The sequence below is a fragment of the Xyrauchen texanus genome, chromosome 43, assembly GCF_025860055.1.
Source record: "Xyrauchen texanus isolate HMW12.3.18 chromosome 43, RBS_HiC_50CHRs, whole genome shotgun sequence".
NCBI lineage: Eukaryota > Metazoa > Chordata > Actinopteri > Cypriniformes > Catostomidae > Xyrauchen > Xyrauchen texanus.
In genome coordinates, this window is record NC_068318.1 from 2874774 (window position 1) to 2889476 (window position 14703).

At 38.7% G+C, this 14703-nt stretch overlaps 1 protein-coding gene across 2 annotated transcripts in view; it reads left to right on the forward strand.

Annotated features, from left to right (window-relative positions):
* Positions 1-14703, forward strand: part of ca9 (carbonic anhydrase IX) — a 117637-nt gene that overhangs the window by 68664 nt on the left and 34270 nt on the right. Inside the window, exons 9-10 of one of the 2 annotated variants that reach the window (XM_052116286.1) lie at positions 827-959; positions 7106-9070. The exons of the other annotated variant lie outside the window; for it this stretch is intronic. Coding sequence (XP_051972246.1) covers positions 827-959; positions 7106-7178 — 206 coding nt within the window. The 3' untranslated portion in view covers positions 7179-9070. Of the gene's footprint in view, positions 1-826; positions 960-7105; positions 9071-14703 lie in introns of those variants that run through there. 2 annotated transcript variants of the gene reach the window in all.

The window sequence follows — 14703 nt, forward strand, 5'->3', positions numbered from 1 at the left end:
TTGCCCAAATAATTCCCATGCTTTCGTCCAGGTCGAGACCCATGGGAAGCAGAATGTATGACAAAAAATCTGGCACTTATGTGTCAGTTGCAAATAAAGGTGCAAGTGATTTAGAAGCATACATTAGTTCTGCAAATCATAAAGGGTCAGCAAAAGGTGAAAGTTCATCAGGTAAATTAACAGACTACTTTTTGCGACCAGTTAAAATTGTTATCACACTGCTACATTTAACATGGCCACTAAAAATGATAGTAATAGTAAATTAAGGTATACTCATGGCATCAAATATTTTATTTTAGTACATGGACATTAAAAAATTTTGGGGAAATTTTCAATTATATATATTTTCGTTATGCTAATAGAGTGTCTTTTTCACTGTATTAAAGTTTGCATACACTGTTTTGAACCCTATTAAATACACCCCCCTCTCTTTTTGGAAACACCAGAATATGATCACTCTACCTGCTAGCCAGCTTAGCATTGCTTATTTTAATTCTCATACGTTCATTGTTTTATCCTTTGTCATTTTACCACGTGTTTAGGGGTTTTCCTCTTTTCTACCGTTTCAACTGTGTGTATTTTACCTGTTGCTCCTCGCGTCTAACTCTAGTGTTTGTAGCCTGATAGCTTTTTTTTAGCATTGCTTATCTATTTAATCCTTAATATCTGCCATGTTTCAGGATGCATCAGGTTTTCCCCCACATTATTCTCTTATTGCGATTCAACTGCGTCCATTTTCTGCGTGCATCCGCTTTCTATTTTTATCGCGATTTAAACTGCGCGCATTTTACAGCGCACACCCGTTTTTCTCCTCTGTGTTACACAGATTATTGCATCGATCTCAAAGCACCACTTATCAAGGACAACCATAACAACAAACAATTGCGTGAGGGACTCACATCGATCTCAAACCCTCACCGCTCAGGAATAACCAACAACAACAACAACAAACATTTGCGGTAAGTCATGGCATCTGCTCATGTTATTTCTTCCTGTATTGCATGTCACATGTTTACTATAGCTTATTCCATCAGCAGAAAGGGATTCACATGTGATAAATGTAAGGAATTAGTCAGGCCGATGGAGAAGTTTAATGACTTAGAGACACGCTAGTGGAGGTCAGTGAGAAAGAAAAGCAGGTAGATACTTTTTCGGATGCTGGTAGTGCAACAAGCAACACACACACTTTGGTTCCGGCTCTATAGCCCCCGCAGCAGGGCATTTGGGTGACATCTCTCCCTACTCGTTCTGGTGATGAGGTTTATAATGTAGATTAGTGTCACTGAATGTCTGGATGTCTGAGTGGTGTCTGGAGAATAGCATAGGTTTTATTGACAATTGGAAGATTTTTTGGGGTAGACTTGACCTGATAAAGAGAGGTGGACTCTAGTAATTTGGCTCATAGTCTTAATAATGATAGTATTTGACTAACTGGGGCCCAGGTCAGGAAGCAGACAAACTGGTTAATCCGAACATCTGCTAGCTGCCTTGAAACGTCACACAGGTCACATAAACTACAACACATAGAGACTGTATCCGTTAGATATCACATAGAGACTGTGTCTGTTCCCCCGAACTACCAAACACAAAACTCTCACAAAATAATTTTTTATTAAAGATAAACATGAAGTTAGGGCTACTAAACATCATATTTCTTTCTACCAAAGCACTAATTGCAAATTAAATTATTACAAATCATAGTTTGGATGCACTCTATTTGATCGAAACCTGGCTTGAACTGGATGAATATATTAGTTTAAATGAATCTACTCCCCCAGGTTATTGTTATAAACATGAGCCTCATCTGAAGGGTTGAGGAAGAGCTGTTGCTACAATTTACAGTGACATTTTTGGTGTTATTCAGAGGACAGGATATAAGTTTAAGTCTTTTGAACTAATAATGCTTAATGTGACACCGTCAGATATGAATAAAAAACTGTTGTCTTTTGCCCTTGCTACAGTATATAGATCACCCGGGGCTTATTCTGATTTCCTTGATGAATTTTTATCATATCTTTTAGTTACTGTAGATAGAGCTTTAATTGTTGGTGACTTAAACATTTGCATAGATAATGAAAATGACACATTGGGATTAGCATTTATCGATATTCTCAACTCTCTTGGATTCAGACAAAATGTGACAGGACCAACTCATCGCCATAATCATATGCTAGATTTAATTCTGTCATATGGCGTTGATGTTGATACTATAGAAATTCTTCCACAGAGCGATGACATCTCAGATTATTACCTCGTCACTTGTATGCTGCGATCAGCTAAAGTTACTCAATCTACACCATGCTATCGTTCAAGTAGAACTATTCTTTTGACCACTAAAGATAGCTTCACTTATAATCTTCCAGATCTATCTCATACACTCAGTAAACCCCAAAGTCTAGAATAACTTTTTTTATGAGTCACACTTTTTATTTGTATTTTTTTCCCTTCAAATTACCAAAAGAGTACATTCCATTTTACAAATATAAGTGTCCCCCTCCACCTTTACCCACCCATCTAACATGTGTCAGTCATAATTATATGTAGACTGCTAGAATAAATCCACAAAAAACAAATAATTGAAAAAACAAATAAACTTGCAAAAAATAAATAAATAATTAAAATAATAATGTGAAAAATTGAATCACCAAATCTATTAATAACACTCTTATATTGTGTCTCACCACCAGGTCATTATCCTGTACCTTCAATAAATGACATGTATTTACCCCACTTTCTCCTATAAAATTTTTTCAAGTAGTCTACATTAAATTTGTTCATATGCTGCGACTTTCCCCAATTCTGTAACCCATTCTTGGAAAGATGGCGAACCTGGTGACCACCAACCTCTCATAATAATTTGTCTTCCTATCATAATACTTTTTTTAATCCAATCGGTCGTCTCTACATCAGAGCATAGAGAAGATGGGTCTCCAAGGACAAAATGCCTGGACAGAATGGAAAGCAACATTCTGACACCTCTTGAATATAGTTATGAACCTTAGACCAATACTGTTCCTGTATTTTAGAGCAGGACCACAGAGCATACATCAGGTCTTCGTCCTCCCTCTCACATCCCCGAGTTCTTCAGACCGAGCCTAAATAGCCTGCTATTATTCAATATTTAAATTGGAATTGTCACACTCCTAGATTCCTTGACATTACTTTACAATTTTTACATATACTGATACAATCTTCATCAATAAATAAATGATCAAAATCCTTACTCCAGACTACTTTAAGAGCAGATTGGGAACTATAACCTACTTTATCCATTAGCAATCTGTAATATGTTGACGCCTCTACCCCATGCTAAGTCTAGAAGAACTTGATGAAATAACAGTAAATTTAAATACAGTCTTCTCTAGCACTCTTGATAGTGTCTCCCCCCTTCGATTAAAGAACATTTAAGAAAAAAAACCCACACCATAGTACAGTGATCACACTTATACTCTCAAGAGCAACTATAATACGATATAATAAGACAATGATAATGTCTGTAGCTAGTTGCCAGGTCAGCATATTTTAGCAAATTCATTGAAAATAACCACAAAAATCCTAGGTATTTATTCAGTACTGTAGCTAAATTGGTTAGGAATAAAGCCTCTACTGGACCAGATATTCTGCTGCAGCACAAGAGTAATGACTTCATCAATTTCTTTAATGATAAAATTGAAATAATCATAAATAATGATTGCAAATGGAATTATGCAATCATCTGTCACAGTACATCAGAAAACAGTGTCTCATCATCCTTTGCCTAAATCCTTTGCTGTCATAGGTCAGGAAGAGCTAACAAAACTTGTTTTTGTAACATACAACATGTATGTTAGACCAATTCCAACTAAGCTCTTAAAAGAGGTATTCCTTGTAATCTCAGAACATCTTCTTAATATTATTAACTCCTCACTATCCTTAGGACATGTGCCAAGAAACTTTAAAATTGCAGTTATCAAACCACTTATTAAGAAGCCACAACCGATTTCAAATCTCCCATTTATGTTGAAAATACTAGAAAAGGTAGTGTCCTCCTAATTATATTCATTTCTAAAGAGAAATAGTATGTATGAAAAATTTCAGATAGGATTTAGGCCCATCACAGTACAGGCACTGCACTTATCAGAGTTACAAATGACTTGATCTTATCATCTGATTTCAGCTGTGTTTTCCTTCTAGTGCTTTTAGATCTTAGTGCTGCCTTCGACACAATAGATCACAACATTCTCTTGAGTAGGCTAGAGACTTATGTTGGCATTTGTGGACTTGCATTAGCATGGTTTAGGTTCTATTTAGCAGACCACTACCACTTTCTCTATGTAAATGAGGAAATGTCAAACCAAACAAAAGTAAAGTATGGAGTGTCACAGGGATCAGTTTTAGGTCTTCTTCTTTTCTCCTTGTATAAGCTTCCCCTGGGAGATATTATCAGGAATCATGGAATAAGTTTCCACTGTTATGACAATACCCAATTTGATAAAATTCTCCAAATTAGTGTATCAATGAAATCAAAGATTGGATGGACATACATTTCCTTCTACTCAGTTCCGACAAAACAGAGGTATTAATTATTGGACCAAAAACTTCAAAAAACAAGCTGCTAAAATATTATTTGACTCTCGATTGATGTACTGTTACATCTACTTAAACAGCTAAGAACTTAGGTGTTATATTTGATACCAATCTGTCCTTTGAAAATAAAATTACCAATGTTTGTAGAACAGCATTCTTCCACCTAAGAAATATTGCAAAATTATGACACATGCTCTCTGTCGCTGATGCCGAAAAACTAATTAATGCGTTCATGACCTCAAGACTAGATTATTGTAATTTCTGGGAGGATGCCCAACATGATCAATAAACACATTTACATATTAGCCCCATTTTGTCATCGTTACATTGGCTACCTGTTAAATTTCGTATTCATTTTAAAATTCTGTTCACTACGTATAAAGCTTTGAATGGTCTAGCTCTGTGTTAATTAAGTGACCTTCTACCATGCTGCATTCCATCATGTTCATAATGATCGCAAAATTCTACCCTGTTAATAGTTCCTAGAATATCAAAATCCACAAAAGAGGGGAGTAGCATAGTGCCATGCAAGGGTCGGACGTGTGAATGGCAAGCTCTGCACACTTTGCTATGTTTTAAACATTTTTGTTCCATAACTGTTCTATGAAGCTAATATGTCAAATAATTCAAAATTCTTGGGCTCTGGAGATTCAGCGGCAACTGTCGAATATGTCGGCAATGCTGGCAAAGGTTGTAGCAGACTTGGAGTATCTTGCTGTAATACATCGATTGATCTGGCTTGGGAGGCACTTAAGGCGGTTCTTATGGGTCTGATCATACAGTATGCCTCATTCATCAAAAAATCCAAAGCACGAGAACTTGTGGAAGGGAATATTAAAAATACTGAGGCAGTGCTGAAGCGCCAAATGTCATCTGATGGCCTCTGAGAATTGACCTGATTGAAATTCAGATATAAAACTATTTTGCTGTGCAAGGTGGAGTTTTGGCTGTTCAGGGCAAAACAGTCACACTTTGAGTCAGGGGATAAAGCAGGGAAGCTATTGGCTAGATATACTGTATAAAGTAGAGAGACTCTTTTACTGCCATTCCCTCAGTGAAAACTGCAAGTGGTGAAATATTCACCTCTGCCATTTTTATTAATAATGCTTTTAAAGAGTTTATAGTTTTATAGTCTATACACGTCTTCGTCTACTGATGAAGATATTAGAAACTTTGTGGAACCATTAGAGCTCATTAAACTGATGACTCAGCAAAAGGAGCTTGACGAGGTGATTAAGGCCTTAACCTACAGGCAAGGCTCCGGGGCCAGATGACTTTGCCACTGAATTGTTTTATAGTATACACCCCCCCTAAAGTGGCAGATACTCTGGATGTGGTGATTACTGCTTTTGGAAAAGGTCATGAGGCATTGTTGTAATGCTCCCTGTTAATTCAGAGTCTGGAGGACAGAGCTTCGTCTTCTCAAGAGGTTATGGGAGAAAGATATAAATTTGGTTTTGGAGGAGGGAGTGTGGACTAGGATTCTAAAAAGCATCAAGTCTACATCTAGAGATGCAAGGGTCCATATGATGCAATTTAAGATTTTGCATCGATTTTACTGGACCCCTGCTAGATTGTATAGGTTGGGTCTTAAAGTCACACCCACCTACTGGCTTTGCCAGTCAGAAGACGGGGACACAACACATGTTTATTGGGGAAGTGTTAAGATCCAAACATTTTGGTTGGGGGTTCAGAGCTTTATGTGTGAGGTATTGGACACTCAATTTTCATTTTGCCCAATACTCTGTATCCTGGGTGATGGGACGGCTGTTAATATTGGAGACAGATATTTAAAAAGTTGGATCCTAGCCAGAGTTATTATTGGCAGAAAAGTAATCTTCAGGGGATGGAAGTCAACCGGGACACCCTCATTTAGGCATTGGTGTGCGGAAATGGGTGAGGTGGCGGAATTTAAGGAGAAGTTTTTTAGAAGGCTGGGGAAATGGGATTTGTTTAACAGGAAGTGGTGGTGGTGGGGGGGTTATCTGGCTTTTTTGGAGGGTTCTCGGGAGCGGCTGTGGAGAGGGATTTGTAATTTAGTTGGGTATGTGTATTATTGATGTTGTTTGAATGTATATCTTGTTTGTTTCTGTTTTTTTTTTGTTTTTTATTTTATGTTCTAGTTGTTGGTAACCACAGTAGTGTGTGTTTGTGTCAGGGGGTGTAATGTGAATAATTGATTCAGTTTTTTATGTTGTATGTTTTATGATTGGAATCAATAAAATTGTTCATTACATAGAAAATCCACAAAAGGAGGTAGATCGTTTTCATATTTGGCTCCTAAACTATGGAATAGTCTCCCTAACACTGTTCGAGATGCAGACACACTCCCTCAGTTTAAGTCTAGACTAAAGACTCATCTATTTAGCCAGGCATACACCTAATTTATCCTTTAACTCACAATTAGGCTGCTTTTGTTTGGTCTGCCAGAAACCAGAAACATTGATCATGATCTATAACTCTGCAATAATCTGAATGGCTTCTATGCTAATATTATTGTATTTGTTTCCCTGTCTCAACCTCGGACTCCTATCCTAAGGTCACCAGAACCGGCTGGATCCAGCTACATTCCTGCTTCGTGTTGGACTCCACTGCTACGTGTCTCTGAGTGATGATGACCAAGCATGAGTAATGTAACCGTGCTAGCCAAACATCACTTCAGTCTATTATGATGGACTTCAGAGGATGAACTGATGCCAACTCCAACCATAAGACATGGGATACATCATATGCCATTGCCTGAACCTTGGACTTAGGATAGACCTCACCGAATTCACCGGCAGGTTGAACTGTGATGCACCTCACTGATCTCTGCCTGCATCACCTCAGTCTAATGATGGACTAAACTCTTATAATGGAATATATAGACTATCAATTAATTGCCAACTAACAAAGGACCGTGTGTCTATATGAACTTCTGCAGTTAATCCAGGACGAACTTCAAAGACATTAGTCATTAATCTTACAGTGCTTACAAAATATTTGTTTATACACTGACCCTTAACACTTAGTTAAATAATTTTAAACCATGACTTGCACTATACATAAATAAGAAATATTGGCATTATATTCATGATGTTAGCCAGAGGGGAACTGGCCCCACAGTGAGCCTGGTTTCTCCCAAGGTTATTTTTCTCCATTAACCAACATCTAATGGAGTTTTGTGTTCCTAGCCACAGTCGCCTTCGGCTTTCTCACTGGTTTCTAAATACAATTATTATTTAATTACTTGTTTTTAAAACACAATTCACAATCGTATTTTTTATCAAAATACACAATGAAGACTCCTCTAGATATTACAGTTTCATTTTCTGTTTATGCATGATTTTCTGTAAAGCAATGTAATGAAATGATGTGTGTTGTGAAAAGGCGCTATACAAATAAAAATTACTTGACTTGTTACTATTCATTAAATGTATTAAATACATTTTGTGTGCTTTTGAAACCACATATCTTTGATATTTTACACAAAAAGTGACTGCGGTATAGGTGTATGTTCATGATGGTATTTAAGGAGGAACAGTGAGTCATTTACAGTAGATATTGAAAAAAGGGGACCAGATTTGTTTTTCATTGTTTGTTTTTGTCTTTTACGGATGCAAATAGTTTTTTCCCAGATTTGAGAGCATTGATAAGAAATTGAGCCAGTTATTTATTGAAAGTTTTCCTTTCACTTAAGTACATTTTTGTTTTTGTTTAACAGTGACATTAACAAATATTCCAGTTCTAGATGTTTAATGTAGACATCTATAGGACATGCTGGGATGCTGAGACCAAGAATGTGCTGAATATGGTGGCAAAACCAGAATGTATGGAAGTTAATCATCAATAGAAGGGCAGTGTGGACAGGTGTACATTTATGTGTAACTCATGTGGTAGAGTTTATATGTAATGAAGTGTGTTCTATGAATAATCTTGATCAGTTGAATTTTGGTTTTACAGTACATAGAGTATATGTTGTTACAAACTGTTTCCCATTGATATTCTGGTCAGTACCAATGTCTGTAGACCATTTTTGTGTTGGAACTGTTATTGATTTGCTTTAAGTTTTTGTATTTGTGATAGCAGTTGTTTTGGCTTTAGGGATGTAAAAGCTTGATGGAAAGGGGAGTTTTCTGGTTCTGGAGCTGACTGCCTTTCTTATAACTTCTTTTAGTATGTTAAAATGAGTCTGATTTGGTATGTTTTATGTTTCAGAGTATAGATGAACCAGGCTGTTTACTCTGACTCCAATTTGAAAACATATTGTTTTATTTTTGATTAATAAATTGGGTTGTGCCATAGTGGTGTGTGATTTGATTAATGTAAAGTCATCCATCTTCTACCAGGCATTCAAGGTGCTATGAATGTTAATATTGCCTTTGTAACTATAAAAGGTTTTTATAGATTTGTCTACAAAGGGAGATGTAGGATAACTAATTACTGAACCAGATCAACCAGATTCAATGTCTACCCAGGGAGAGTTTGAGTTGTTGGTCCAGTGATAAATAAAGATTAACCTATGAGAAAGATAGACCTATTATAAATGCTGGTTTATTTTTTATTTGAGTTGTTTTGATAATTAAACTTGATAATTAATAATGTTGATTAAGCTTCTATTTTGAGGAAATACGGGATTAATTTCCACTGTTATACGGATGACACCCAACTTTACCTGTCTGCCAAACCCACTGGTTCATTTCCACCACCATTCTTGTCCAGCTGTTTAGCTGAAATTAAAGATTGGCTTTCAGCTAACTTCTTGAAGGTAAATGGCAACAAAACTGAGGCTCTGCTTGTTGGCACTAGATCTGTTTTGTCTAAATCGAACTGTCTTACTTTGTACATTGACAAACACTGCAATCTGTCCTTCTTCACAGGTTAAAAGTTTGGGTGTCATCATGGATAGCACACTATCTTTTGAAACTCAAATTAATAATATTACGCGGATTGCATACTTCCACTTGCGTAATATTAACCGTCTCCGTCCCTTTCTTTCAAATAATAATACTGCTGTTCTTATTCACGCACTGGTCACTTCATGTATAGACTACTGTAATGCTCTTTTCACAGGTGTTCCCTCTAAATTGCTACATAAGCTTCAGTTGGTTCAGAATTCTGCAGCTCGTGTTCTATCTAGAACACCTTCTACTGAGCACATCTCTCCAGTTCTTCAGCAATTACACTGGCTTCCAGTAAAGTATAGAGTTGAATTCAAGATCCTGCTACGTACTTATAAGGCACTTCATAATCTTGCACCCCAATACCTTACACAACTTCTCCATGTTTACACTCCTTCACGTGCTCTCAGATCTTCATCTTCAATTTCTCTTGTGTTACCAAGGATTCGACTAACTACCATGGGTGCCAGATCCTTTAGTTATGCTGCCCCCCGCCTATGGAATTCTATACCCCTAGATATTCGCAATAGCGACTGCTTGTTGACTTTTAAAACGCATCTTAAGACATATCTTTTTATACAAGCTTTCTTATAACAGTTTGTATTGAGTTTTTTAATGCATTTTATCTGTATGCAGCTTGTTTGTTGTGTGTATTGTCCTATGCAGTGACATGTATATTACTTGTGAGGTGACCTTGGGTGTTATGAAAGGCGCCATTAAATAAAATGCATTATTATTATTATTATTAAGTTGGCTTGTGAGAGCCAACTTACTGAAATCCTATTTAAACTTATTATTAGTGGTGCTTGCAAAGCATCACTATTGTAATCTCACATACTTATTTTTAGTGGTGCTTGCAAAGCATCACTATTGTAATCTCACATACTTATTATACTTTTTATTTTTAGTGGTGCTTGCAAAGCATCACTATTGTAATCTCACATACTTATTAGTGGTGCTTGCAAAGCATCACTATTGTAATCTCACATACTTATTATACTTTTTATTAGTGGTGCTTGCAAAGCATCACTATTGTAATCTCACATACTTATTTTTATTTTTCTTTTTTTATTATTATTCTATCTCCGTACAAAACTTCGGCACCTAACTCGTCCCGCACCGTTTGGCGTAGACCCACGAATGAGGTGTCAAATCGAGCGACCTATTGAGGACACGTGTGCTATGACTTTTATAAGCGATCGGAGTGCGGTAATTGCCCCAGGGGCAAAAAAGCGGCCGAAAAATCCCATAGACTTAACATTGCGACAAACTTTGGCGCGTCACAGCTCCGGCGAGGATTTAGCAGAAGCGTGTGATTTGCCATATTTGAAGAGGCTGGCAGGCTCTGTAAGAGCATACCTCAAAATGGGGTAAAAGTTGCACCCCTGGGGGCAGGAGCTGCCCAAAAATGCCCCAATTGACTTACAATGGTGTAGGACGGCCCATGAAATGAAATGGCATTGGGATTTGTATTCAACATAGCTCTGGATCACAGTGTCATAGAGACAATGGGGCGGCCTCATTTTACTCAGGCGACCAATCAGTATCTCAGGATCATTTTGCATCTATCAAGCCACGCCCTAGCAACAATTTAGAGCACCTTAGCAACAAGTCCCATAGACTTCTAATGAAAGACATCAAAGGGATATCTCCGGATAGAAGTGTCATAGAAACACAAGGGTGGTCTCGTTTCACTTCGGGGCAGCAAACAGCCAATCATGAATCACCTCAACACTTCCTAGCCCCTCCCTAGCAACCATTGTCGAGCACCTTAGCAACCAAAATCCATAGAGGATATCTTCCATTCTGAATGTCACAGAGGCATGGGAGTTGGTTTATATCATTCATACTGACAAGCAGCCTTTGGAGATTAATGATTGGCAGCTGCCAAGCCACTCCTAGCAACTAAACAGAGTACCCTAGCAACCATTTAGCAGTAACTATATCTCTGCACCAGAAAATCAGAGAAACTTCTGGGTTGATTTATTTCAATCAGGATGGCAAGGAGACTTCATTAGTATCACTAAGGTAACTGCCTAGCAACCAGATGGGGTTACCCTAGCAACCGAGTAACAAATCACATATCTCTGCATCAGAAAAGCGTAGAGACTTCGGGTTGACTTATTTCAATCAGGATGGCAAGGACACTTGATTACTATCACTATGATTACTGCCTAGCAACCAGATGGGGTTACCCTAGCAACCGAGTAACAAATCACATATCTCTGCACCAGAAAATAGTACTGACTTCGGGTTGATTTATTTCACTCAGGATGGCAAGGACACTTGATTACTATCACTATGGTAACTGCCTAGCAACCAGATGGGGTTACCCTAGCAACCGAGAAACAAATCACATATCTCGGCACCAGAAAGAGTACAGACTTCCAGGTTGATTTATTTCAATCAGGATGGCAAGGAGACTTCATTAGTATCACTAAGGTAACTGCCTAGCAACCAGATGGGGTTACCCTAGCAACCGAGTAACAAATCACATATCTCTGCATCAGAAAAGCGTAGAGACTTCGGGTTGACTTATTTCAATCAGGATGGCAAGGACACTTGATTACTATCACTATGATTACTGCCTAGCAACCAGATGGGGTTACCCTAGCAACCGAGTAACAAATCACATATCTCTGCACCAGAAAATAGTACTGACTTCGGGTTGATTTATTTCACTCAGGATGGCAAGGACACTTGATTACTATCACTATGGTAACTGCCTAGCAACCAGATGGGGTTACCCTAGCAACCGAGAAACAAATCACATATCTCGGCACCAGAAAAGACTACAGACTTCCAGGTTGATTTATTTCAACCAGGATGGCAAGGACACTTCATTAGTATCAATATGGTAACTGCCTAGCAACCACATGGGGTTACCCTAGCAACCGAGTAACAAATCACATATCTCTGCATCAGAAAAGCGTAGATACTTCTGGGTTGACTTATTTCAATCAGGATGGCAAGGACACTTGATTACTATCACTATGGTAACTGCCTAGCAACCAGATGGGGTTACCCTAGCAACCGAGTAACAAATCACATATCTCTGCACCAGAAAACAGTACTGACTTCGGGTTGATTTATTTCACTCAGGATCGCAAGGACACTTGATTACTATCACTATGGTAACTGCCTAGCAACCAGATGGGGTTACCCTAGCAACCGAGAAACAAATCACATATCTCGGCACCAGAAAAAGTACAGACTTCGGGTTGATTTATTTCAACCAGGATGGCAAGAACACTTCATTAGTATCAATATGGTAACTGCCTAGCAACCAGATGGGGTTACCCTAGCAACCGAGTAACAAATCACATATCTCTGCACCAGAAAACAGTAGTGACTTCGGGTTGACTTATTTCACTCAGGATGGCAAGGAGACTTCATTAGTATCACTATGGTAACTGCCTAGCAACCATATGGGGTTACCCTAGCAACCGAGTAACAAATCACATATCTCTGCATCACAAAAGCGTAGAGACTTCGGGTTGACTTATTTCAATCAGGATGGCAAGGAGACTTCATTAGTATCACTATGGTAACTGCCTAGCAACCAGATGGGGTTACCCTAGCAACCGACTAGCAAATCACATATCTCTTAATCACAATAGCGTAGAGAGTTCGGGTTGACTTATTTCAATCAGGATGGCAAGGAGACTTCATAAGTATCACTATGGTAACTGCCTAGCAACCAGATGGGGTTACCCTAGCAACCGACTAACAAATAACATATCTCTGCATCACAAAAGCGTAGAGACTTCGGGTTGACTTATTTCACTCAGGATGGAAAGGAGCCATGTATTGTATTACCTTGGTAACTGCATAGCAACCACATGGGCTTACCCTAGCAACCGAGTAACAAATCACATATTTCTGCACCAGAAAATCATACAGACTTCTGGGTTGATTTATTCATGACCATAATTTTTGCTCTTTTCAAGTTACAACATGCTGTTTGACGAGTTTTGCCACGGCAAGCACCACTCACATTTTCTTCAGGAAATGTCCCCATCTAGTTTATTTTTATTTTTTATTATATCTCTTAACAAAACTTGGCACCTAACTCGTCCGCTACCGTTTGGCGTAGACCCACGAATGAGGTATCAAATCGAGCGGCCTATTGAGGACGCGTGTGCTATGACTTTTATAAGCGTCGAGTGCGGTATTTGCCCCAGGGGCAAAAAAGCGGCCGAAAAATCCCATAGACTTAACATTGAGACAAACTTTGTGGCGTCACAGCTCCAAGCGAGGATTTAGTAGAAGCGTGTGATTTGCCACATTTGAAGAGGCTGGCAGGCTCTGTAGAGCATACCTCAATATGGGGTAAAAGTTGCACCCCTGGAGGCAGGAGCTGCCCAAAAATGCCCCAATTGACTTATAATGGTGTAGGGCGGCCCATGAAATGAAAAGGCATAGGGATTTGTATTGAACATAGCTCTGGATCACAGTGTCATAGAGACGAGGGGGTGGGCTCATTTTACTCAGACAACCAATCAGTCTCTCTGGATCATTGTGAAGCTATCAAGCCACGCCCTAGCAACCATTAAGAGCACCTTAGCAACAAGTCCCATAGACTTCTATTGAAAAAGATCAAAGGGATATCTCCGGATAGAAGTGTCATAGAAACACAAGGGTGGTCTCGTTTGACTTCGGGACAGCAAACAGCCAATCATGCATCACTTCAACACTTCCTAGCCCCTCCCTAGCAACCATTGTCGAGCACCTTAACAACCAAAATCCATAGAGGGATATCTTCCATTCTGAATGTCACAGAGGCATGGGAGTTGGTTTATATCATTCATACTGACAAGCAGCCTTTGGAGATTCATGATTGGCAGCTGCCAAGCCACTCCTAGCAACTACACAGAGTACCCTAGCAACCGTTTAGCAGTAACTATATCTCTGCACCAGAAAATCAGAGAGACTTCTGGGTTGATTTATTTCAATCAGGATGGCAAGGAGACTTGATAAGTATCACTATGTTAACTGCCTAGCAACCAGATGGGGTTACCCTAGCAACCGAGTAACAAATCACATATCTCTGCATCAGAAAAGCGTAGAGACTTCGGGTTGACTTATTTCAATCAGGATGGCAAGGACACTTCATTAGTATCACTATGGTAACTGCCTAGCAACCAGATGGGCTTACCCTAGCAACCGAGTAACAAATCACATATCTCTGCATCACAAAAACATAGAGACTTCGGGTTGACTTACTTCAATCAGGATGGCAAGGAGACTTCATTAG